The 25783-nt window shown below is 40.3% G+C and overlaps 1 protein-coding gene across 2 annotated transcripts; it reads left to right on the top strand.

Annotated features, from left to right (window-relative positions):
- The first annotated feature begins 116 nt into the window (after window positions 1–116).
- On the top strand, window positions 117–25129 carry FAM167A (family with sequence similarity 167 member A). 2 transcript variants are annotated; one of them, XM_063318132.1, is made up of 3 exons: window positions 117–260; window positions 16270–16787; window positions 24808–25129. In XM_063318132.1, exons 2-3 carry the CDS (start codon window positions 16410–16412, stop codon window positions 25069–25071), a joined length of 642 nt encoding a protein of 213 aa, XP_063174202.1. In that variant the 5' UTR covers window positions 117–260; window positions 16270–16409; the 3' UTR covers window positions 25072–25129. The 2 variants fall into 2 exon arrangements, with proteins under 2 accessions (XP_063174202.1, XP_063174208.1); XM_063318138.1 differs by lacking the exon at window positions 117–260 and having other exon boundaries at window positions 16258–16787.
- The last annotated feature ends 654 nt before the right edge of the window (window positions 25130–25783 follow it).

The following is a 25783-nucleotide window of genomic DNA, read 5'->3' as shown; positions in this document are numbered from 1 at the left end:
AAGCAACGGGCTTGACGCAATCACACATACACACATGAAGGGGGAGAGAGAAGTCCCTTTGAAAAAAATGCACACACATTTTTTAAAGCTGAGGCAGACACAGACAGGGAAGGTGGAGAGGAAGAGGAGGAGGTGAAATGAGACTACAGCTGCAGCTGGGCAGAGAGTCAAGTTGGAAAAAGAACGAGATGCAGGTCAAGACATGAAGATGCGTCTCTCAGATTTTAATGGGGGAAACCCTCCCTGCCCCAGAAAACCTGGTGAGTTTCCTTTATTTTTATCCCATTTGCCCATTCACAAAGAAAGCGGCAAATCAAGAGCTTTCTAGGAAAGCTGCTCGCTTTGAGTCTAAGTGTGTCCATACACACAGCCAAGTATACCCAAGGGTTCTTCACCCAAGTGGAGATTTTGACATTTGTGCATCATCTACATCTTTTGAGGGAGATGGGCGGTGACAAAATTGGAAATATAAATAAAAAAATAAAATAATGTTGAGGTGGGCAATTTACAATGTTTTATTATAGCATAGCTGCAATGTTAAGAACAGCTCTGAAAGTTCCCGTTAATAGAACACAGTTTATTTCCACAAAATATAGCTTGAATTAGGGTGGAGAGCAGGTGGAAAGGGTGGAAACCCTTTCCCTCCTGTATCTGTCTGTTTATTTTTTATGTGTTGCATTATTAGTTGTCCAGTAAATAACATTCTTTGGATAGTGTGAAATGAATAATAAAAATATATAAGCAACAATAATAAAATGCTGAAAGCAGAATGAAAATAATATCAAAGGGAGAGAATGCTGAGAACACCCTCTATTAAACAGCAACATTCACCACCTCCCAGAGAGTAAGGAGTAAAGGATATGAATGAGAAGCACAATAGCACTTCGGATCCCTGAAAAGCTTTAAAGGGTGTATGGTGAACTAAAGGTTTTTTTTTTTAAGATTGAAAACTGTATGCTGTTATAAAGATGGGAGGTTTATATCAAAAGGACAATGGGGAATGAGATAACTCAGTTCTGGGGTATCTGAACTGAGGAGTGCCCTTTGGGAAAAAGAGATGCTTTTAATGGGGGTGTCAGGCTGATTTCACAGGAGGGCTCTTCATCCCTTGACCCACAGATGGTATTATGTGCTAAACTCATAGTTCAATTTACTGAAGTATGTTCCAGGGGTACAGTATCTCTATGGATGTCTCCTGGCCCGACCACTGAAAAGGCCCTCTGCAGCTCTTCCATCTCCCTTCTCTCTCTCTCTTTCTCTCTCTCTTTGCATTTATAACCCACCTTTTCTCTAAGAGCCCAGGATGGTGTAGATGGGGAGTCTTCCCTCATTTTATTTCTACAACTGCCCTGTGAAGTAGATTGTTGGTGTATGTGCATACGAAAATAGAAAGGAAGGAAGAGACAGTGAAAAACATGAGAGGAATTCCCAATAGAAAATTGTATTCTGAAATGGCAAATAAAAGCATCTTCTGAAAGCCTCTTGAGTCTATGCTCCCATCATGAAATCCAGGGACAACTCTGGAATAACAAGCCTGTAGCTACAGATGTGGGGCAAGTGATTATTATTAAGACAGTAAGGGTTTTGATATACATTACACACATTACCTGTTTGGATGGGGTAGTAAGAAATATTTAAGGACAGTTACATCCTGGTGTAAACTCACCTTTTGATAGGTAGACTTCACCTCATTTTGTAAACGCTTTTCTGAAAATATTTCAGTTCTACGCCCTTTGCATTTCTTTTTTATTCTGGGGGGGGGGCTCCCCAGCCATCTCCATTTGTTTGCGGTTTACTTCCTGTTAAGAAAATAACAAGAACAGCTCATGAATGGAACTTCAATAGCAACAGATGACTGTAATCTCAGCATAATAGAGAATCATTAGCTTTTCTGAACGCACACAGAAGGATTAGTCTGATTTTAAACCTCCCTCCCCTTGAGTCTCATAATGGTAGGTTCCACTGATGGACAAGAAAGCAAGCAGAAAATGAGATGAAGTGAAGCAGAGGTTGTCCGGTAACACCTATATGATGTAAATTGGCACAATGGAAGAGGGATCAGATTTTGCTTGCTTTGTCTCTACTGTACTCACTTATTAAAAATGTATTGCAAGATTAAGAAAAAGTTAGTGAATTATGAAAAAAATAATCGGTTGACTATTTGGACAGCAATATTAAATCTTTTTTTGTTGGTGGTGAAGGTGCAAACACCTTGTTTTTAATATGTGTGTACGTGCATGTACATATGTGTACACATAAAAATGAAGATTCTCTGGCTCAGTGATATTTAAAAGGGAGAGCTCCTCTGTTGTTTCACGGTATGGTCTGTGTCCCCTGGGGTGGGGGAGAACCTTGCTGCCTCTTCTCAACCATCTTGTTCCTGTATCCAAGTTGTGAGCTGAAAACATGAATGAGATTTATGGCAAGATACAGTCCCACAAATCACAAATTTGAGTCTATATTCTAATGGCAGCCCCTGACCCTTTTATATGATGGCAATTTTTCTCCCTTTGAAGAATCTTTTCTTCTTAGATTTGTTTACTATGCAGCCATGCATACTTGCAAAGACTTCTGGAGAATGTTTCAAGGCTGCCTTTCTGTGCTCATCTGTGTCTTGGGACTTAGACATTCTTGAAATCGTAACACACCTGAAGGGTATCAGGGTAGGGAAGGTAGTTCTAAAGTGAACACTAAACCATCTATGGTCTCATCAATCCATGGCATCTTAAAAGTATCAGATAACTGGCAATTGGAAAGACCATGGCTGCTTTCTGACTCTCTGGAGAACCCCTGCTAGCTGAAGTAGATGCAAAGGTACTAGATGGACTAACAATTTGAGTCAGCATAAACTATTTTTAAAACTACTAATTTAAATTGCCGTATATACATGCAAATAAGTTGAGAATTTTAGGTTCCAAAATACACCTCCAAAATTGGGGTCACCTTATCCATGGATGGGCTTATCCATGAGCATGTACTCATATGTTCTCTATTATCCTCCCTTACCCCCTCCTCGATATTTTTTATTGGGTGCATTGATGTTACAGCTATTGATTTGCCCAAAGAAGATAGTCTCTTTCAGTCTCCAGAATCTCAAATTGTACTACTTGGAAAGGTTTCTGGCTGGGACACTGGTGGAACACTGGACTCACGATATACAATAGGGTATACTGAGCAATGGTCTCATTCAGCAGAAGGCAGCTTCATGTGTTCTTCATGACCCAATCATTCTCTGTGGCAGCCAGGGAAGAACCTGTCTGTCAAGATAGCTGTGGTTTTTATTAGGGGTTCCTGGGAAACTTTCCAAAGCTTTCATGGTTCCTTGGAAAATATAGCTCAATGGAAAATTATGGATATAAGACGACTAGATGAAATAAAAGGAAGAGCTCTGTGCCAGTCATGAACCCAAGGCTGTGTTTGGATGATCTACTGAACCCATATAACCAAACCTCAGTGTAGTATGATATGTAACTGTACCCAACTTCCCCCAAACAGTTCCCAGATGGTGAGGTATGTTTGCCTTTTACACCCACAATAACCAGATCTTATAGTACCTTAAAAGCTAACAAATTCTGATCATATACCCTGCTGTTAGCCTGTGATGCACAGTTTGTTATGTTTTTAAATGCTACAAGATAGGTCAAAAAGTGAAAGGACTTTGTACACAGTTATGAGTTGTAATAGTGGCAGCAGCAGTATTTGTAATGTCATATTTATAGCCCATCTTTCCTTTAAAGTAGTTCAGAGGCAGTTCTTGTGTCTACCCTCTGGTTGCCCCCACTGTTTCCTCAGAACAACTCCATCTTCCTCAGCCAGACTGAGAGAATGACTCTGCCACCCTCAGTCAGCTCTGTGATTGTGAGGAGTTGGATGTGAGTTTCATTAGCTTGTTTTCAATGCTCTTCCCATAATACAGAATTGCTGGATATCTGGGGGGAAAAATAGCAGTCTTTGGACCATACAGCCTGCTTGCATGAGTAAATAAAAAAAGAATGAATGCCTACAGGGTCAAACAAGTAAATTTCCCCACAGGCACAAGGTAAGCACTGTCACAATGTGTGCACATTTATTATTGATTGGAATAAGTTTCTATATTTATGTATTCCTTTGTGGGCTTCTGTCCATGCATCCATTTCTGTGAGAAGGAGTTTACAGATTTTTCAATACAAAGCTTTGGGCAGAAAAAAAAAGCCATTCACCAATTTCTCAGCTATCATCTGTAAACTGCAGAAGTTCTAAAATGTGGCCTTGCCTTCATTGTAATGAAATGAATTTCTCCTCCCGTTGATAGCTTTGTTGCAAATATTCAAGAGAAATTGTCTTATAGTTTTATCTAATGTTCATATGCATTACATATAAAGCTGTGACATTTTTATTTCGAGTTTGATTTGGAACAATAGATAATTGTTTGATACGTAGCAGCACATCTGATTATTTTCATGCAACTGTGCTTAGAATCTGTAGCTGACTGGTGATGTGAAATGCTGTCAAATATTGTAATATAACATGGCATTTAAAGCTTGATGGATAACATACCCTTGTATTGATATTTCATCATATCCATCATGGTTAAGGTGCTGGCCTGGAAACCAGGAGCCTGGGAGTTCTAGTCCTGCCTTAGGCATGAAAGCCAGCTGGGTGACCTTGGGCCAGTCGCTCTCTCTCTCAGCCCAACTCACCTGTTTCTTAGGTTTATTTTTTCCCACTGCAATGGATAAGGGGAATTCATTCTTCTATCAACTTAAGCTTACCTGGGAAAAAGTCCCATTAAATCAAGCACTCTTACTTTTGAATGAAAATAGATAAAATTTTACTACTATTATTTCTGCAGTAGGATAATTAACATGTAATGCAGTTTAGGATCCAACAATATTAGATAAAGATGACATGCAATAAGGTTATCATTTTTTCCACCTGATAATATTAATTGGCAGCATACAATACAAAGCAGTTTATGTGAGTCCCTCTTCTGGGGAGAGATGGGCAGTGGCAGAATTTGAAAAAAAAATCTAAATCACTTTAATAATTAACTTTAAAATGAAATTTCACGTCAAAAACTGGAGTGTTACCTTTGAAATACTGCATTTAAGGTTTCTAACAACTAAGCTAGCAATTTTGCTGCAAGGGATGGTTGGTTTGTTCTTTTGAATAAAAGAGGGTGTGTGAGTATGAGTGTGAGTGTGTGAGATGTGATGTCACTGCATTGCAAGCCACTCTTGCCCAATCTGTGTATTTGTGTATTTGCTTCCTCTGGTAGAGAAAGTGGCACCGGACTGCAATTGGAGCTCCTTGCAGAATATTTATGAACCTCTCCCTGCTTCTTCAAATACCTCTTCAAAATCCCACTATTTGGGAACCACTTGACTTAGCCCCTTAAGGGGCTCCTGAGATATGGCAACCAAAGGGTTGTAAAGACTATTCCCAGAGGGAAAGATGCCCCTTCCCTCCATCATCTATCAATGACAAAAATATGGGAAACAGATGAGAATTTTAGTGTAACACTAAATAGGCACATCATACTAAAAAACAAAGATCCCCAACACCTCCCCAAATCCATCTGTGCTACACCTCTCTGATGTGGCCTCACCCACTTCTTTTCTTGCAGCCCCCAGAGTTAAGTGCAGCCTTGGCTACTGAAAAGTTGCCTATCTCCGTTCTAGTAGATGGCTCCAGCATGATTACAGAGCGTTAGCACATTTCCAAACAGTATCAGGCATTTCCCACAATGTGCCAGAGCATGTTAGGACATGATGGGAATTTTAAATGGTAGTCTCATAACACAGACTGGAGGAGCTACAGATTTTGTTTTTCATTTTATTTCTTATCTACTTTATTTTATAGTATTATAATGTGTGTGCGCCTGTGTGTTGCAACTCAAAGTGTGTGGCAACTCAAGATGGCAATTCAATACTCCTACTTCCTATTTTCCCCACAACAACCACCCTGTGAAATGGGTTGGGTTAAGAGAGCAACTGGCCCAAAGTCACCCAGCCGGCTTGCATGCCTACCTAAGGGAGGCCTAGAACTCGCAGTCTCCTGGTTTCTAAGCCAGAACTTTGACCACTACACCAAACTGGCTATAATAAAAGAGGAACTCACAGCAGCATTGGAAATGAGTCAGCAATCCCAGGGACCATGTGAAGGTGATGTTGTCTTGGTAAATGATGGTTGCATAGAGATTTAAACCAGGGTTTCTCAACCAGGGTTCCATGGAACCCTAGGGTTCCATGAGAGGTTACTAGGGGTCCCTGGGAGATCATGTTTTATTTAAAAAATTATTTCAAATTCAGGTAACTTCACATTAAAGAGGTAACTTCTTTATTTTTAGTTTAAAAACACTGTTAATGCATGTATACAGGCCTACACATGAAACAAATATAATAAATTTGTAACTTCTGGTCTATATTTGATCCTGAATGTGCAGGGCTTCCCCAAGGCCTGAGAAATATTTCAAGGGTTCCTCCAGGGTCAAAAGGTTGAGAAAGGCTGCTCTAAACCAATCTTCCCCCAATCAGCACTGGTGGGTATGATATAATATAATCTGTAGCCCAAGACATTATATGGCCACTAGATTGGGACATGCAGCCCCAGTGTTATACATGTTTCTTTAGTAGTCTTTTTAAAAAGCAGGAAATTATTCTGGAAAGTAGAAATTTCATCCAAGTAAATTTTCCATGCTATAAAAATCCAACTCCCAATCTTGTTTCTGATGCTATCTCCCTGTTTACAGAACATTGCTGAATGAAGGAGAGGGAGAAAAATCTCTTGGCCCATCACTGGCTCTTGGGGTTGCACACTACCTCTCCTTCCCACTCTCATCTCTATAGCAACACTGAAAACCACAAAATTACCTAATAGATGGCCCTGAGCTACAGATTTTATAACAAAATCAGTGATCAACATCATAATCTAAACAGTGTTCCTCAACCTCAGCAGCTTGAGGATGTGTGGACTTCAACTCCCATAATTCCCCAGCCAACATATGTGAACTTCAAACCCCAGAATTCCCCAACCAGCATGCTGGGGCTAGGGAATTCTGGGAGTTGAAGTCCACACATTGAGAAACATTGGACTAAAGCTCTTCTTTCTCAGCAAACAAGGAAAGAAAGGAAGAATTTAGTACTCCATGGAAGATTTATCTGAAATATGGGTTTGTATCTTCCTAATCAAATCAATACCAACTGAAGTCTAACCCAACCTTCCCAACCCAGGTCAAATCTTCTTATGTGAATGGTCTACCATTTACTTCTTTCCCGGGCGAGCAGGGGAGTTGCTTATTTCCTTGGATGATATCCTGCTTTTCTTTTCCTGTTGAAAAATCTCAATCATAACACAAACCCAGCAAGCAAACAAAAAGCCCACAAAAGTAGCAGACAAGAATAACAACAGAGCAATATGAATGATAAAAATAGAACAATGAAAATGCAAATAGCAAAACCTCTGCTGCAATTCCTGCCCTGTGGAATAATCTCCCCCCACACCCCAAGATTTAGGTGGCTCCCACCCTTATGTCCTTCAGGAAATTCTTGAAGAAATTGTTCTCCCAGGCCTTGGGGACAGGTGGATTGTGGAACCCTTTTTTGGTTTTGCTTTGCTTTGTTTTCGTACTTTGCTCTCTGGTCTGTTGAATTTTTCTTTAAGTTAGTTTCTAGTGGTAAGCCACAAAGAGTTGTTTTGGTGTTGGGTGGCCTATAAATAAATAAAAATTAAAATAAAATGTAATAAATCATGAAGGCTTACTTAATGATGATTACCTGAAGATGATAGGAATTGTAGTCCAAAAATTTCTAGAAAGCATCAGGCTGTGGTACTTGGTCCAAGCCACTCAGTAGTAAGTAGTTTTTCAGCCTTAAGCCCAGTAATACCATCCCCTGCATCTGTATTGAAATCTGCATCTGCTTCTCTGTGTTTTATTATTATTATTAATAGCTGTCATAAGAACTTCTTCAAAATTTGACACTCGGTTAATTCATTCATCTCTTATGGTGCTTCTAACCAAAATCCTTCCCCTACTTCTGTGTGTGTGTGTGTGTGTGTGTGAAAGAGAGAGAGAGAGAGAGAGAGAGAGAGAGAGAGAAAACGCCCCTAATGACTTTCTTTGCCCCACTGTGTTTAAAAGTAGGGCTACCACAGTGAAAGGAGAGGCAGCAGTGAGGTACCCAAGCCATTTCCCCCAAGCCTTGCAGCTGACACTCGCTATCTTAAGCTCCAATGTGGAAAAGTAGGATCAAAATGAAACTGCAACAATCATAATGAAAGAAATTCTGCAGCTGACATTGTTTGGCCCCCCATCTTAGGAACAATAGGGCTGAAATCTAGGTTTCTTCTGGGCAGAATAAAATGCAGCATCCCCAAATGCAGCCTAATGTTGGTTTATTACTTTTGAGACAAGTCAAGAATTACAGACTGCTGGTCTTTTGTAAAGCCCTAAAGACCTGGTTATGTGCCCAGGCTTGGGGCCCTGCATGTATGAAGGGTCCTGTCTCCTGGTTGTGTTAACAACCATGGGTTGTGACATTCTCCTCGGCTGCTGTGTATTTTAACTTTTGTACTTATGATGGAAATTTGTTTTTAATTTATTTTAAGATTGTTCACCACCCAGAGTCACTTGCTGAGATGGGTGAAAAAGAAAGAGAGAGAGAGAGAGAGAGAGAGAGATAAGTGGGATACCATTATGTCCAGATTCTAGCATTATTTAACAATATTATAGTTTGGAACTCTGTCACCAACAAGATTTGTCTATTCCTGACCTTTTCCTGACTTTCTGCCTTTTTGTTCTTTTTTTTGTGCTTGGTATGTGCATATATATAAATAAATTTTAAAAATGCAGCTTTTCTTCAGCACTGAAATGCTTTGAGTCTTGCCAATAATTTTGTGTGTGATCCAGTGGAGTTGGGCGGCTAATAAATTTAAACAAACAAACAAATACAAATAATAATCTGATTACCCGGCTTGCATTCCTACTGCCTATTCTTGTCATCCATGATGTAGGCAAAATGCTACATTTTACAGAATTCAGCAGTCAGCCATGCCTTTCCCTTTGGCTAGTAGTCTCATTGTACTCAAAAGAGGTAGAAGGAATGCAAAAGCCAAACATGGCACTATTTCAGAAATTCTAGTCAACATCTTAAGGGGGAAAATTTCTCTAGGGTGGGGAAAGAAATTATTATCATGGAACTTGGAACTATGCCAGTCACTATTTCTCCTTCCTTAGCCAGAGAACATCTTGAGATCTGTCAAGTTGAGATCTGCCAACAAGAAATTCCATTATGTACTTCTAATCAACAACTGAGGCAACCACACCTTATAAATGTCTGTACTTTATAGGTATATTTCATTGAATGTTTCCTGGTTAGTAGATGCTTTTTTTCTTTCTTACTTTGTGTATGTAGGTTAATTATGTAAGAAGAGATCCTTCAAGATATAAAGGAATGCTGATTGCTTAAGTACATACCCAAGTGCCTCTCTAGGATAATTTTATAAACAAAATCAAGAGATGGTCTGGGAAATGTTATATGGAACAAAGTACTTAAAATCCCAGGTGGTCTCAGACTTCTATAGAAAGAGAATTAGGCATTGTATCTGGATAATTTACAAACAAGATTGCCCTCCACTCGTCTCAGTACAAAAGGGTGGAAGTGTTGCATTTTCTACATCCTGCTTAGCCACATATTTATTTATTTACATCATAAAATTAAATCTAAAAACAGTGGGTACAAGAATAAATTAACCCTGGCTTTAATTACTTGTCATTAAAAGATGATTAAAAATGCCCCACACCACAGAAACCTCAAGTCTAAAATGCTTGACCAAAAAAGTACCAAAATTTCACTCATTTCAGAAATAAGGGGGTGGGTTGCTTTTAAATCATACGTATTGAATATGTATGCTGTGGATAGATGATCAGGATTTCATCTATCAAACACTCCACTTTGCATGCAGTGTTATGGTAAAAGTGTAAGTTCCATCTTCAAAAATGCTAACCTTCGTTGTGAAGTTTTGAAGTTCCATCTTCAAAAATGCTAACCTTCGTTGTGAAGTTTTGAAGTTCCATCTTCAAAAATGCTAACCTTCGTTGTGAAGTTTTGAAATTCCATCTTCAAAAATGCTAACCTTCGTTGTGAAGTTTTGAAGTTCCATCTTCAAAAATGCTAACCTTCGTTGTGAAGTTTTGAAGTTCCATCTTCAAAAATGCTAACCTTCGTTGTGAAGTTTTGAAGTTCCATCTTCAAAAATGCTAACCTTCGTTGTGAAGTTTTGAAGTTCCATCTTCAAAAATGCTAACCTTCGTTGTGAAGTTTTGAAGTTCCATCTTCAAAAATGCTAACCTTCGTTGTGAAGTTTTGAAGTTCCATCTTCAAAAATGCTAACCTTCGTTGTGAAGTTTTGAAATTCCATCTTCAAAAATGCTAACCTTCGTTGTGAAGTTTTGAAGTTCCATCTTCAAAAATGCTAACCTTCGTTGTGAAGTTTTGAAGTTCCATCTTCAAAAATGCTAACCTTCATTGTGAAGTTTTGAAGTTCCATCTTCAAAAATGCTAACCTTCGTTGTGAAGTTTTGAAATTCCATCTTCAAAAATGCTAACCTTCGTTGTGAAGTTTTGAAGTTCCATCTTCAAAAATGCTAACCTTCGTTGTGAAGTTTTGAAGTTCCATCTTCAAAAATGCTAACCTTCATTGTGAAGTTTTGAAGTTCCATCTTCAAAAATGCTAACCTTCGTTGTGAAGTTTTGAAGTTCCATCTTCAAAAATGCTAACCTTCGTTGTGAAGTTTTGAAGTTCCATCTTCAAAAATGCTAACCTTCGTTGTGAAGTTTTGAAGTTCCATCTTCAAAAATGCTAACCTTCGTTGTGAAGTTTTGAAGTTCCATCTTCAAAAATGCTAACCTTCATTGTGAAGTTTTGAAGTTCCATCTTCAAAAATGCTAACCTTAGTTGTGACTGCTCTTTGGGATCAGAGGCAAGTTGGCTCTGAATAATCTACATTGGAGAACATGAGCATGACTTCTATGTTTAGCTTGAGGTCTTTCCAATGGCACCTTGTTAGAAAACAGCACAAGTTTAGGAAGGCTTTTGCTGTTGTCCAGCAGAACTCTTTTTATGGTTTTCTGAAAAAAATGAAAAGAAATAGTAAGGCTAAAAGTACAGTTCCTTCCACTAAGATTAACATATAATTGTCAGGCCCAGAACTGTGTTTTCATACTAGAAACATATTCATTCAGTAAAGTCAAGAGATAGAATCCTTTTATATGAGTGCAGGTAGAGTGAGGGTCAAACAATTGACTTTATCTTTGGACACAAAACTTCCCTTCACACAGAAAGCTGTCAGCAAGAAGTTGTGTAGACTTAACTTTCTCCCTGAGCTACAGGTAGTCCTCACTTAATGACTGCCCTGTTTAGTGACTGTTCAAAGTTACAACAGCACTGAAAAAGTAACTTTATGACTGGTCCTCACATTTACAACCGTCGCAGTCCCTGCGGTCACATAATCACCATGTGCATGCTTCACAGTTGGATTCCGAGAAATAGAGTCAATAGAGAAGCTGACAGTAAAATCGCAAATTGCAGTCACGTGATGTCTCACTTAACAGCTGTGGCAGAAGTGAGGTTGTAAGTCCATCGTGGTCACGTGATGTTTCACTTAATAACTGCATCATTTAGTGATGGAGTTGCTGGTCCCAATAGTGGTAGTTACGTGAGGACTATCTGTACTGTGTCTATGAGTGAGCGTTTAAATGAGAAAAACATTGAAACCTTTATAATGAAATCTCAGAAACACTTTATCACATTATCCTTTTGAACTCTAATAGCCTTGGGTTAGGGTTACCAGATATCCGAACAGTCAAATGACAATTGGAAAGGAGGAAAAATGTGGGGGGGGGGGGACACACACTAACTGTTTAACTTTCATGGCATCTGTGACAAAAATTACAGTGAAAACCTGCAAAAAAATGTGCTTAGGCCTACATGTATGTGAAATTACGTTTTCCAGCATCAGAAAGACTTGATTTTCAACTGCGGGAATGTACTAGAGCCAGTTAGGAGGCAAAAGCTTTCAGCATGTAACTAATTAAGGTCTTGTCAATTTCAGGCAGCAGCACACCAGAGTGGGAGGGTTCTAGTCAACTAATTAAGGTCACAGAGCAGATCTTGTTAACTTGCAGTGAGCAGTTATTAGGGAAGCCCAGCACTGCAGAAAAAAGCTGTGCAGGAATAGATACTCAAAAAGCTGGACAATAGTTGATTTTAAGGCTAGGCCTGCCAGATGGAGGACATGAGGACAAAAAGGAGGACATGTCCTCCTTTTGCTGGACGTCTGGTAACCCTTACTTGGGGTAGCAAAGCTGGTGTATAATTACTTCATTAGGCTCCCAAATACAGATTGGCAATGCCACAGCAAAGCAAATAGGAGGTAGTATAATTTTTAAAAATGTTTTATCCAAAGCTGTTTGATTTCCATATATCAGCATGTCAGGTGCCCTCAAACTGTCAACTAATTAGCTTACCCAGTAGTGCCTGCAGTAGCTTTTTCTTGGAGCTTGCAAGATTCCCTACCCTGCTAGGTGTTATTTTTTTAAGATACCTTAATTACCAACTAAGTGATTAAATAGGAAGCAGGTGTTCTGCAAAGCCAAGCCTCTAGTGTCATCCTGATTTATAGAAATGCCTCTGGGCCCCACAGGCATTCTTTGAAAAGAAACGTGGCAGGTCTTTGTTTAGAAGTATCTCAGCCTACCTCACCACAGGAGGAATAGGAAGCATCTTTGAATAAATTGTCGTCGTCCTCCTCCTCCTCAACAACTTGGAGAACTAGAAGGGGTGGCTTGGAGTAACTTCACCAGCTTCCTTTCTCATAAATAAATTTCCAAAGTGGAAATCTCCTACCTAGGATTTTTGTGAAGCACCCACAACGTCTATATATTTTATATGTGGCTGCACCCAAATAGATTTTCTATTCCTTCCTTGACTGATTTATTACTTTGCATGCAAGCAGTAAACCCTCTTGTGGTTGGTAAATCGTTTGAGTCTGGTGGCTATCTGTCTGGATTTCTTGAAGAGAACTTCATCTGTCTTCGTAGATTCCTAAGGAAAAAAAAAATCAGCACAAGGCTGGACAGGTCTCATTTACCACTATTTCAGAGAATAAATGAGGGAGAATGAGAGAAACATTTCCTCATTCTGCATGAACAACCATTTTGATTAGTAGACCTGGTTGATTCACTCCCGTAGATTAAACAGATCTTCCTAATGTAAGGACAAAAGGGTCATTGTAACCATGGAGACAGATATCCTTTGGTCAAGGCTTGGCATTAGCACTATTTCGTTTTGAGGCAATGAACAACCTAAATCTTTATTAAGGGGGAATGGGATTTTAGAGATTTCTTGTTCGTTTGCTCTTAGGGTGGGTTACAAACAACTAAAATGACGAAGAAATATTTGTTCTCCTTCTAAGAACTCATAATAGTAGCATAACAAAAATGGTCTGGAAACATGTTCTTGTATGGAGAAAAGATTCTGGAAAACCATTATGGAGAAGCAAGTTTTGACAGGCTACATTTCTATGTCTATGTTTGCAGATAATCATTAAATTGTGCCAACTCTTACTTCCATTTTAAGTATTACAACTTTCACTCTGCGGCTGGGTTTGCCCAACATAGTAGATTAAGCTAAAATGGTTGAGTACTTTGCTGTTTAACACGTTGTGGTAACTAGGCCATTGTTTTAAACCACAATAACCTTTAATTCTTTTAGCAGAGCTTGTTAAGTGAAGGTAGCAGTTGTATTTTGTTAATTCAGGTTTAAATGTGTGAACCTAGCCAGCCTTGACAGCTAGATTTCTACCTACAGTATATGCTTTTCTACCCTCCGTACAACTCACCTGAATGGAACTTTTGCAAAACTCTGTTTAGGATTGTGTGAATCCAGTTGACTAACAGATGAGCTCTAATAGTGGAGCAAAGGTTATGTCAGGACTGCTTCAAACCCCACATCTCCTGTTTCTAGCTGACAGTATTGTCTGATATTTTAGAATAAATACATCCATATGCTAAATCACCCTTGTCTTATCTCTTAGCCAAACTACCTCACACAGAATAATACCATGGAGAACATTCAGTGTGCTGCTTTGAGCTTCTCAGGAGAGAACACAACCTATAAATGCAACAAGTAAGGAAAAGATGGAGAAGAACTTTGTGACTCAGGGCTTTCCCCCACTGCTAAGTTGAAGGCATCCTTGAGTAGGCAGAAAACTAAATTGGCAATGAAATTTACTGCATCTTTTAGGGTTACTAAATTTGGGGTGCAAAACTCTGGATGGCCACTAGATGACAGAAAATAATGAGAGCTTTCTGTATCTCTTTGCTATCATCTAGTGGTCTTTTGCAGCACAGATTGGAAAGCCCCTGGCCTGCATTTAATCTGTATCCAATCACTGATAAATTCTCTGGCTTCCTTCATAGATAATGAGTGACAAAACCTAGGAGATTTTGTATACCTTGCAGCTGCTCTTGGCTGGTGTCAGAACGAAGGAGAAAACACTAAGACCGGTTCAGCTAAGTGCAACTTGTAGCTATCTCAGTCATGGGCTGGGGATGAGATGAAGACTTCATGGGGACGTTGTAGAAAAAAGATGTTGCCAGGGCATGTGCGTCCCATGCTTAGGGGGAAGTGGGAAACACCTTAAATTAGCTTTTTCAGGCTAAGCGAATTTGCCTCAATTTATGCAGCTTACAGGTGCAAATCCCCCCAGCCATTTGGAGCCACTTTAAGGAAGCCCGTATCTGTTTCTCTACTGACTCTACCTGGTATAATAAGATGACTGTGCTTGCTATGCTAAGCCATCGTATATAGCCATTTTTTAAGTGAAAGCTATCTTACTTTGGTATTGCTAGAACCAAAATGTGCAATAAAGATTTTAAATATTCCATTCAGGTCATCCGTCCAAATGATGAAGAGGATGGGAAAGTAGGCATATATTCTTCATGGTGGTTCTTTCTATTGAATTCTTTCTGTGAAAAGGTTCAATTGGAATAATTACAGATTTAGTGTTTAAATTACAGGAGGCCCAGGAAGCATTCAGCAAGCAGAATTACCCAATTACTCAGATTACTTGTTAATGAACATATACTATGATGTCCAAGGCCTCCTTTCTCTCCATGTTCTTGGGTGGACAAAGAGTTGGTTTTGCTTTACACTGGACTTTAGAACAAAAGACTTCAAATACAGAACTATGTGACTTCGTAATAAACAGGAGTTGCATGGGAAGTTGATTTTTAAAGGATCATACTGCAGGTGTGATTTGAATCCACCTCTGCTAAAACCCATTTCACTTTTTCAGTTAGCAACTGAGTTTATCATTTATGGTGACCAGATTTTGTTTGTGCAGAGGATATGGAAGCTCGTATCAATCACAATAGGGATAATCTCTGATAATTTCAGTACTTTTCTCTGGAGTGAAGGCTGAGATGCTGCAAATAAAATATGCAAATAGCCTCCAAATGTGTCCTTTTTGTAACTAAAAAGCAGCCATAGAAGATGCTGAGTCTAAGTGGAAAACTTGCAGGGAGTAGTGGCAATATGCAGCCCTTTCTTTGCCACTCAGACTCCCCAAACTACTAACCGCTGTATCTGCCCAAAAGAAAAAGCATCTGGTGGATCCAACTGTGAGTGAAAATATAGGTGTAAGAAAAAGTCTACTCTTTCGTTGATGGTTACAATCTCCAAGCTTCCTTTACAGTTTAAAACTTGCCAGGAGACTGCTACATGCATTATTTGTGTGATACCTAACTAGATCCATAAGGGTACCCTGAAGTGAGCCAGCTTTTCCATCTTTACTCTAACCCTCTTTTCCTCTCATATTGTGAACAATGATAATGAAAAGCTCAGAGCTTGTTATGTACAATATGAAGATCAGAATTTATTAATTGTGTAACGCCCTACCATTGCCTTTCTTCTTTATGTCTGACTTCATCCTTAATAATCCACTTTATGGCCTGAAGCGTAGCTCTTGACAGGTCTCATTGCAGCAAAAGGTTTCTCTGTAAAGCTAAAAGCTTGTTTGCTCTTGCCCCAAAACATCACCAGATAGCTGTGCAAAATCTCTTAGCTGGATGTTTTTTTAAGCTGAAAGATTCAACTTCCATTTCTTCTCAAGTCAGGTCATAGAAGGAAGCTCTGCTTGCATGTTTTTTTTTTTCTTAATGGTTCCTGGCTGAATTAAACAATATGTCTTTGTGTTTCTGCTTAGATGGCTTTCCCTATCTCTGAAAGGAGTGTGTTGAATTGAGTGGCAACGCTGCTGAGTGCCCAGGAAGTTCTGAGGCGCAAATCTTTGCTTGAATGGTGCTGCCAGCATCTGAGACTCCACTGCAAACCTTTCAGTGGATGTTTCTCATTTTCCACCAGAAAGGATGACATCCTTGCCAGAAATCCAGATAGAAGAAATGCTGGATAGTACGGATGATAAGCCTGAAGGTGGCCCTCCATTTGATGATCATTTGCGGAATCTGAAAGCCCTGACAGAGAAACTGAGGCTGGAGACAAGAAGGCCTTCTTATTTGGAGTGGAAAGCTCAATTGGAGGGGCTGGCATGGAACAGCCATCCCAAACCTCCTGAGGAGGACATGGGGAGGCAAGAGAAGAAACCAACAGAGGAAAATATTTCTTTGCAAGAAGTGCAGGTTCATATCAACGGAAACTCTTCCAGACAGCAAATGTTGCTTGCCCCAGAGAAAAGGTGTGGCTTTGGAAACATTGATGAAGCATTACATTGGCTCAGGAAAGAGCTGGTAAGTAGTTTCCTATTGTTTTTTAAAACTTTTTATCAGAAGAATCCTAGGCATGCTTTAGGATTGCAGCGGAAAGGACAAAAATGACAAATACTCCAAGCAATAATGATTTTAAAAAGCCTTTCTTTCCTTTCCTCTTTCTGCTAGGGTTCTCTTTTGAACCCTTCCCCAAAGGGATAAGGCAGCTTGCTATATGGTCTTACAAGGCTTCTGGGAGATTAATAGGTTCTGACTTCAACAAGACATCAGTGGGAAAATCATAGTTGTGAGGCAGACCATGGCAGTATTTATGTAGCTGCCCTCATTCTACAGACCTGATCGACTTTCAGATGATTTGGGAAAGGGATTTATTTTAATGGAGCCACTGTGGCTTACATGCGTTACGTGGCTCAGTATTCACATTACCGAAAACCAGGAGCAGGATACATACATGCATATGCCTTGCTTAGATTCTGTTTTTAGAAAATGAGAAAGTGGGGAAAGATATTATTTGGACCCATCTGAAACCGTCAAGGACAAGCTTAATTTTGTTAAGGCATATTTCTCTTTTCTCCCATTAGCTGAGTGCTGCTTTTAACTGCTCAGTGGGCAATATAGCAGCATGGTAAGGCATACATGTACAGTGATGCTTCAGGCTGATGAATTAATAGACTGCATCCCACCATGAGCTTCCCCACCCCAGATGGGAAGGAGAAGTCGGTTCATACGGCTCTAATAAGACCACCCAACTCCAGGAGTGAACAGCTGTTCCTGCCTGAGCAAAAATGTCTTCTATGTCTTCAGCAATATGATTCCTCTGCGTACCTATAGACGATAATACCTACCACAATGATACGTGACTTCTTGATCATCAGGTTGGAAATAGAGGTTGCAATTAAATGCCAGCTTCTCTAGTTTTGATGGAAATGCTTAGTAGGGCCACTAGCTGAATTGGGAAAAAAGAGGAAGAATAAGCAAAATACTTTTGAATTCCTGCATTCAGTATATACAGCTGTTCTGCACACCAAGATGAGAGATGATTCTGTAAGGCTGAAGGGAAGCCCTGAGCCTGAGATTACAATGGCCGTAATCCTGGAATCAGTGATATAGAGCAATGACCAGGGCTGCATCTGAGAACAATTTTTAAAAAAGGGCTAGTGCCTTGCAGAATCATATCCCAATAGCTCCAAAAGTCATTTTCCTTTCCTTTCCTTTTTTTTTTTAAAGTGGTGATTACTGCCCAGATGGGGTGAGAAGTCATAATAGAGGTCTGCCAAATTACATATAGCCTAGAAAAACTAGAAAGAGAGAGAGGAAAAAAGAGAGAGAGAGAGAGAAAAGGTATGTATATTGTTTTTCTCCCTCGAACATTTGGAAATGTAATTTTGAGCTGCTGAATTGGAACTGGAGACAGCCAAGTTCAGATCTACCCTCAATTATGAAAGATCACTGGGTGACTTAAGGTCAGGCACTCTCTTAATCCAATTGCCCCAAAGAGTTGTGGGAAAAAGTTGGAGGAACATTATGTGCAATGTCTGAAGCTCTTGGATGACAGGCAAGCTATCAATCTAGCAAATGTATTACATTAAACAATGAATAAAATTAGCTCCTACTGGCCAAACATAGTTTCAGTTTAGCAATCAGTTCTTCTCATGTAAAAGTGCACTGGAGAATGTTAAGGATAAAGAAAAACAGCACAAAAACATCATATAAGCTCAATCTCCATTTTATTTTCATGCAGTTTGATTGGGTCAGGAGGACTAGATCTCTTCTTCCTATTTCCCATAGCATCGCTCTGTGCAACAGAGGCAACCTAGTAAATCTCTGCTATGAACACCGTGTTCCACAAGGAATTGGGTACTTTGAAGTTTTGATAATTATAGGAGGAGATGTTTAACTCCTCACATAGAAATCAGTGGAATACAGAAGCATTACTTAAGTTTGACTGAGTGGTGTTTAGCATAGGCCGTTTCTGGGAGAAGCTTTGCTCCTTCCATTCAATAGAATTCTATTGGGAGGAGGGGTGTCCAGACAACATCATTTTCAACATGAAATCCTCTTGTGGTTTCTCATCGCTGCTTGCTTCCATTTCTTACTAGAGAAAGGTAGAATAGCTTATCCAATGGCTTTTGGCTGAGAATGCCAGGAACTGTGTCGGAAGCACTCTAAGGAATAAGTTGATCTGGAAAAAATGATTGCAAGGAAAAGGAATGAAAAGGAAACACGGGGAAGCATTCATTCTGCTTCTTCTTACACCTCTTCATCTAATGCTGAGTTAGAAAGACAGAAAGAGATCAGAGAAGATGTTATACATTGGCCAACTTCAGAGATATACGATGTATTCCTGTGTAGTTTGAACCATTCTTTTTCTACCCCTGGATATTTCTTCATTCCCAAAGAAGATTTTTGCTATGCAAGAAGCTTGCTAGTTATCCAGGCTACCAGAAAATAAACGCAAGTACTGAACATGGGATGAGATCCAGCAATGCCACCTTTCTCCTCATTGTCCCTGTAATTCTTCTGTCAACCATCCCAAACTTTCTCTTGTGCCCTTTATCAGCAAAATGCCAGTTTCCTCCCTCCCACTTTCAACCTCTCCATTTTTATTTTACAAGAGCACAAAAAAGTCTCTTCTCACCCTGAAAGCAGAAAATGCTTGACAGCAAGAAGCTTTATCTCCCTGGGAAAAGTTTGATGCTATTGGGCTATAGCTGGCAAAAAGCTGATCCTTATAAGGAAAGGGGGGAGGGGGGCAATCAGTAAAAAAAATTCTGAAAATAAAAGCCATGTTGTAAAGCCACAAAGACACAGAAATGGCTTGACACTATAGATCAGCTTTGATCTAATCTGACATTCTGCTTTTAACAACAACCTGTTAGTAGAAAGAAAAAAGGATAGCTTCCAAACCAATTATGTTTAGCATTTCATGAAAGACTGCCTTTGAAACATGATTCTATGTAATCATATTTATTTATTTCTTAAATCTCCAACCCAGTTGTCAGACTCTTTAGCAGCCTTTTCCAAGCAAGTCTTAGCGGTCTTCCAAGCAAGATTCCCATGAAGTTCTCCTTAGCAAGATTAAGGTGAATAGCTTGGGGTTAAATTATTTCAGTAACTGAACTATTTTCAGTTTAGAACATACATACATACATACATACATACATACATACATACATACATAATGTTAAGATGGGAGACCCAGTTTGGTGTGCTGGTTAAGGCATCAGACTAGAAACTGGGAGGCCATGAGTTCTAGTTCCGCCTTGGGCAAGAAGGCAGCTGGGTGACCTGCAGTCACTTTCTTTCAGCCTGAGGAAAGAGGCAATGGCAAACCACTTCTGAGAAACCTTGCCAAGAAAACTGCAGGGACTTGTCCAGGCAGTCTCCAAGAATTGGACACGACTGAACAGATTAAAAAAAAATGTGGAGGGTAGCAGAGAAAAGCGAGATTAATCATTTACAATCACCATAATGCACCACTTTATAAAGCAAGGACCTCTGAACCACTTGCCACCATTCTTGTGACTGGCAGACATTGGTGGACTTTCCCTCTCTGAAGGGCAGATTGAACATTGTTGGCCACACAGTGCAAACAAAACAGTCTCTTTCTGTTGTAAACTGCAATAACTGTGGTCTCTAGCTTTTTCCTCAGAGAAGGGGCTCCTATTCTTTGATTTTTTAAAAACAGGGTGCATAATCTTACAGTTCCAGGGTACCAGGACCCTTCCCTATCCTGAGAATCCTTCCAAATTTTTCTGCCAAAGAATTTTTCATTGATAGAAGAGGGAAATAATTAAATATATAGGTTTTAATCATATTTGTTGTTTATTTGTTAAGTCGCTTCCGACTCTTCATGACTTCATAGACGAGCCCATGCCAGAGCTTCCTGTCAGTCATCGCCACCCCCAGCTCCCCCAAGGTCGAGTCCATCACCTCTAGAATATCATCCACCCATCTTACCCTTGGTCTGCCCCTCTTCCTTTTGCCTTCCACTTTCCCTAGCATCAGCATCTTCTCCAGGGTGTCCTGTCTTCTCATTATGTGGCCAAAGTACTTCAGTTTTGCCTTTAATATCATTCCCTCAAGTGAGCAGTCTGGCTTTATTTCCTGGAGGATGGATTGGTTTGATCTTCTGGCAGTTCAAGGCACTCTCAGAATTTTCCTCCAACACCACAGTTCCAAAGCATCTATCTTCCTTCTCTCGGCCTTCCTTATGGTCCAGCTCTCGCAGCCATATGTTACTACGGGGAACACCGTTCTTTAAGTATGCGGACCTTTGTTGTCAGTGTGATGTCTCTGCTCTTAACTATTTTATCGAGATTGGTCATTGCTCTTCTCCCAAGGATTAAGCGTCTTCTGATTTCCTGACTGCAGTCAGCATCCGCAGTAATCTTCGCACCTAGAACTACAAAGTCTTTCACTGCTTCTACATTTTCTCCCTCTATTTGCCAGTTATCAGTCAAGCTGGTTGCCATAATCTTGGTTTTTTTCAGGTTTAGCTGCAAGCCAGCTTTTGCACTTTCTTCTTTCACCTTCATCATAAGGCTCCTCAGCTTTCAGCCATCAAAGTGGTATCATCTGCATATCTGAGATTGTTAATGTTTCTTCCAGCGATTTTAACTCCAGCCTTGGATTCCTCAAGCCCAGCATGTCGCATGATGTGTTCTGCGTACAAGTTGAATAGGTAGGGTGAGAGTATACAACCCTGCCATACTCCTTTCCCAATCTTAAACCAGTCCGTTGTTACGTGGTCTGCTCTTACTGTTGCTACTTGGTCGTTATACAGATTCCTCAGGAGGCAGACAAGATGACTTGGTATCCCCATACCACTAAGAACTAGCCACAATTTGTTATGGTCCACACAGTCAAAGGCTTTAGAGTAGTCAATAAAACAGAAATAGATGGTTTTCTGAAACTCCCTGGCCTTTTCCATTATCCAGTGGATATTGGCAATTTGGTCCCTAGTTCCTCTGCCTTTTCTAAACCCAGCTTGTACATCTGGCAATTCTCGCTCCATGCATTGCTGAATTCTACTTTGCAGGATCTTGAGCATTACCTTACTGGCATGTGAAATGAGTGCCACTGTTTGATAGTTTGAACATTCTTTAGTGTTTCCTGTTTTTCATATGGGGGTATAAATTGATTTTTTCCAATCTGATGGCCATTCTTGTGTTTTCCAAATTTGCTGGCATATAGCATGCATTACCTTGACAGCATCATCTCGCAAGATATTGAACAGTTCAGCTGGGATACTGTCGTCTCCTGCTGCCTTGTTGTTAGCAATGCCTCTTAAGGCCTGTTCAACCTCACTTTTCAGGATGTCTGGCTCTAGCTCACTGACCACACCGTCAAAGCTATCCCCAATATTATTATCCTTCCTATACAGGTCTTCCATATATTCTTGCCACCTTTTCTTGATCTCTTCTTCTTCTGTTAGGTCCTTGCCATCTTTGTTTTTGATCATACCCATTTTGGCCTGGAAGTTACCTCCGAGGTTTCTAATCTTCTGGAAGAGGTCTCTTGTCCTTCCTATTCTATTGTCTTCTTCCACTTCCGCGCATTGCTTGTTTAAAAATAATTCCTTGTCTCTTCTGGCTAACCTCTGGAATTTTGCATTTAATTGGGCATATCTCCCCCTATCACTGTTGCCTTTTGCTTTCCTTCTTTCTTGGGCTACTTCTAGTGTCTCAGCAGACAGCCATTTTGCCTTCTTGGTTTTCTCTTTCTTTGGGATGTATTTTGTCGCCGCCTCCTGAACAATGTTGCGAACGTCTGTCCATAGTTTCTCCGGGACCCTATCTACTAAGTCCAGTCCCTTAAATCGATTCTTCACCTCCACTGCATATTCCTTAGGAATATTAGTGAGCTCATATCTAGCTCATCTGTAGGTGCTGCAGATCCTCATAGAACTGACCTGCTTCAGCTTCTTCAGCATCTGTGGTTGGGGCATATATTTGGATCACTGTGATGTTAGATGGCTTGCCCTGAATTCAAACTGAGATCATTCTATCATTTTTTGGATTGTATCCAGCACTGCTTTAGCCACTTTACTATTAATTATGAAGGCCACTCCATTTCTTCTGTGGTCCTCTTGTCCACAGTAGTAGATCTGGTGGTCATTTGATGTGAAGTGGCCCATTCCAGTCCATTTCAGTTCACTGATGCCCAAAATGTCTACCTTTAATCTTGACATCTCACCAATAACCACATCCAATTTGCCCTGGCTCATAGATCTTACATTCCATGTTCCAATGGTGTGTTGATCCTTAGAACATCGGATTCGCCGTTCACCACCAGCACGGTCGGTCACTAGCTGTCCTTTCAGCTTTGAGCTAGCTGCGTCATCACGTCTGGGGCTAGTTGAACTCATCCTCTGTTCCTCCCCAGTAGCATTTTGACCATCTTCCGACCTGGGAGTCTCATCTTCCAATGGTATACCAACATATCTCTGGTTGTGCTGATCCATTGAGCTTTCATGGCAAGAATACTGGGGTGGGTTGCCATGACCTTCCCCAGGGATCACATTTAATCTGAACTCTCTGTCATGACCTTCCCATCTTGGGTGGCCCTTCACGGTTTAGCTCATGGAGTCACTGAGGTGCTCAAGCTCCAGCACCATGACAAGGTAACAATCCTTTGCTGAAGTTTAATCATATTAATTATATCTATTCAATGTTATTGCATTTTAGTCAAATCAATACAATAAAATTTATATTAGCCCCACCCACTCAAAGACCAATTGCGTCCCTTGTCCTGAAAAGCTTGCATTCATTGACTCTGAAGTTATTTTCTTTTGGATCTTTGGCAATTGTGCAATTGTGACCCTTTTTGTTTATCTCTGCCATCCTCTGCCAAAAGTTTCCCAAAGCAAGTGCAGGCACAGGCAAAACAAAAGGGAGAGGTTCCAAGGCATCAGGAAAAATTATTCTACTGCTGGCCTGACACATTTTGGAAAATATATCTTTACTGAATTCACTTAATGTGTGCTGTTCAAATAGTTTCAGGAACAGCATTTTGAAATGCACATAAAGTGCTCTCAGTAAAGGAATATTTTCCAAAAGCTTTTCCAAAATTTCAGCTATGGGGAAAGACTGGGATTGTGTGAACAAGGCAACAGGAACAGCAATTAAATCCAACAGTAACCACCATTGGTGGCCACTAGGTGGCAGACGTCCAACAGAGGTAAATGGTACACTTGTAAACCAAATATTCTAATATGTATATAGTATTGCAATCACCATTATCCAGAGTTTTATTAAGGCATTTGGGTAGGATAGAACATTGTGGAAGGGTGACCTCTTCAAGGACTGGTTTTGTTTAATTAATTGATTAAATAAATCTACCATTAAGATATATCTAAATGTTTATAGGTACTTGTCCATGTGATTAAGCAACACAGAAAATAGAATATCTTTCAGATTATATATATATGGGGCAGCAGTATCTGCAGGGGGGTTACAAGCATTAAAATAATGGTCACAGCAAAGCAATCAAAGCCTCACCTCTTTGTACATGCAGGTAACGTAACACATTCAAAATGACCTGGGCTTTGGTCAAGTTGCTGCAGTTGCCATTTTAAGCTTTTTTAATCCCCACCCCACAGATCCTGCTGTATTTGAATAATTTAAGTGTGTAGGTCGGCACTTGGCAAATGGCATCTTGTACATGTAGAAGATGGATACTTGTCCATGAGGTGTGGTCCTTACTACATAGCTACCATGTTAATGTTATTGCTTGGTCCTACTACATGTATTTCTCAGGTCCCATTTTGCAGATCGACCTATTCAAAACAAGTCCTAAATTAATTATATTAATAGTTCATCAGTCTGAAGCAGGAACCTGTCAGGGGACTCGGGCCAAAGGGTTTCCTAGTAGTAGAAAATTCCATAAGGAATTTTCACTATGGCAGCAGTGGCAATGAATAAGCCATCCTATTTTCTGTCAAAAGATGTACAAGCTGCAATCCCAAGTCTTTGCATCTCCTCCTGATTGTGATGCTCCTCTGCCATCACGTCATGCCCTTCCTTCTTCTGTGTTCCAGATGGAAATGCGTCTCCAGGACCAGCAGCTGGCTCGGCAGCTTATGCGCCTGCGCAGCGATATCAACAAACTCAAGATTGAGCAGACCTGCCACCTTCACCGGCGGATGCTGAATGATGCCACCTATGAGCTGGAAGAGAGGGATGAGCTCTCTGACCTCCTCTGTGATTGCCCCCTCACATCCTCCTTCAGCCTCTCCACTCCGCTCAAGCTCATTGGTGTGACAAAAATGAACATCAATTCCCGTCGCTTCTCACTTTGTTAGGTTGGGGGGAAGGAGCACAGGAAGTGCATGTGATGGGAGGTATCTTCAAGACCTAGAAGAACAAGCTCCCATTGCCTGGTTGGAAGTCGGGCGCAAGGAGGGAGAAGGGAGCGTGCTCTTCCACCAATCTAATATGACTGGGCTGGGGTGCCAGTAAAGATAGTGTCCCAGAAGGCTTTGCAGACAGGTCACAAATAAGAACAATGAGGCTGCCCAGGACAGGAAGCAGACAACATCCAAATCTAACTCATTCAGGCAGAAGCATCCCCTCTCTCTAATGGTTAGAACAAACGTTTCCTAAACCATGTGGTGACTTGGAGGCTCCATAACTGAGAGCAGTACAGGAGAAATATAGCTGAAAACCATTAGTGAAGCCTTTTGGCTCCATTCAGATTGAATAATGAGAGAGATGAAGAATCCATGTTGCTACAAGGAAGAAAGACCAGTCTCCAGGGGAGAGGAGCTATTTAGGATGCTAAAAACTAGTCAGAAAGTATGAAATACCACCTATAAAACCATTTCAGTTTAGTTTTTGTGAGTGGGATGCAGTAATGTTTAGATACATTTGTTGATTTGCTTCTATGACTGACTAAGACCTGGTTATTGTGAGATTTGGTTTCTGGACTGTACTAATCTGGGGCAATTCTGTACTGCAATTTAAGCAGCTGGTGTCCCACGATGCTGTTTCTCAAGCCAGAATTCCAGTCCGGAA

This window comes from Candoia aspera, chromosome 1 (assembly GCF_035149785.1).
Source record: "Candoia aspera isolate rCanAsp1 chromosome 1, rCanAsp1.hap2, whole genome shotgun sequence".
NCBI classification, from domain to species: Eukaryota; Metazoa; Chordata; class Lepidosauria; order Squamata; family Boidae; genus Candoia; species Candoia aspera.
This window is presented reverse-complemented; position numbering and strand designations above follow the sequence as displayed.

Excerpts from the sequence above, each read along its gene's own strand:
- FAM167A (XM_063318132.1), top strand. The coding sequence starts at position 16,410 with ATGACATCCTTGCCAGAAATCCAGATAGAAGAAATGCTGGATAGTACG. Across the intron at positions 16,788-24,807 it reads ATTGGCTCAGGAAAGAGCTG|ATGGAAATGCGTCTCCAGGA; the intron begins GTAAGTAGTTTC and ends TCTGTGTTCCAG.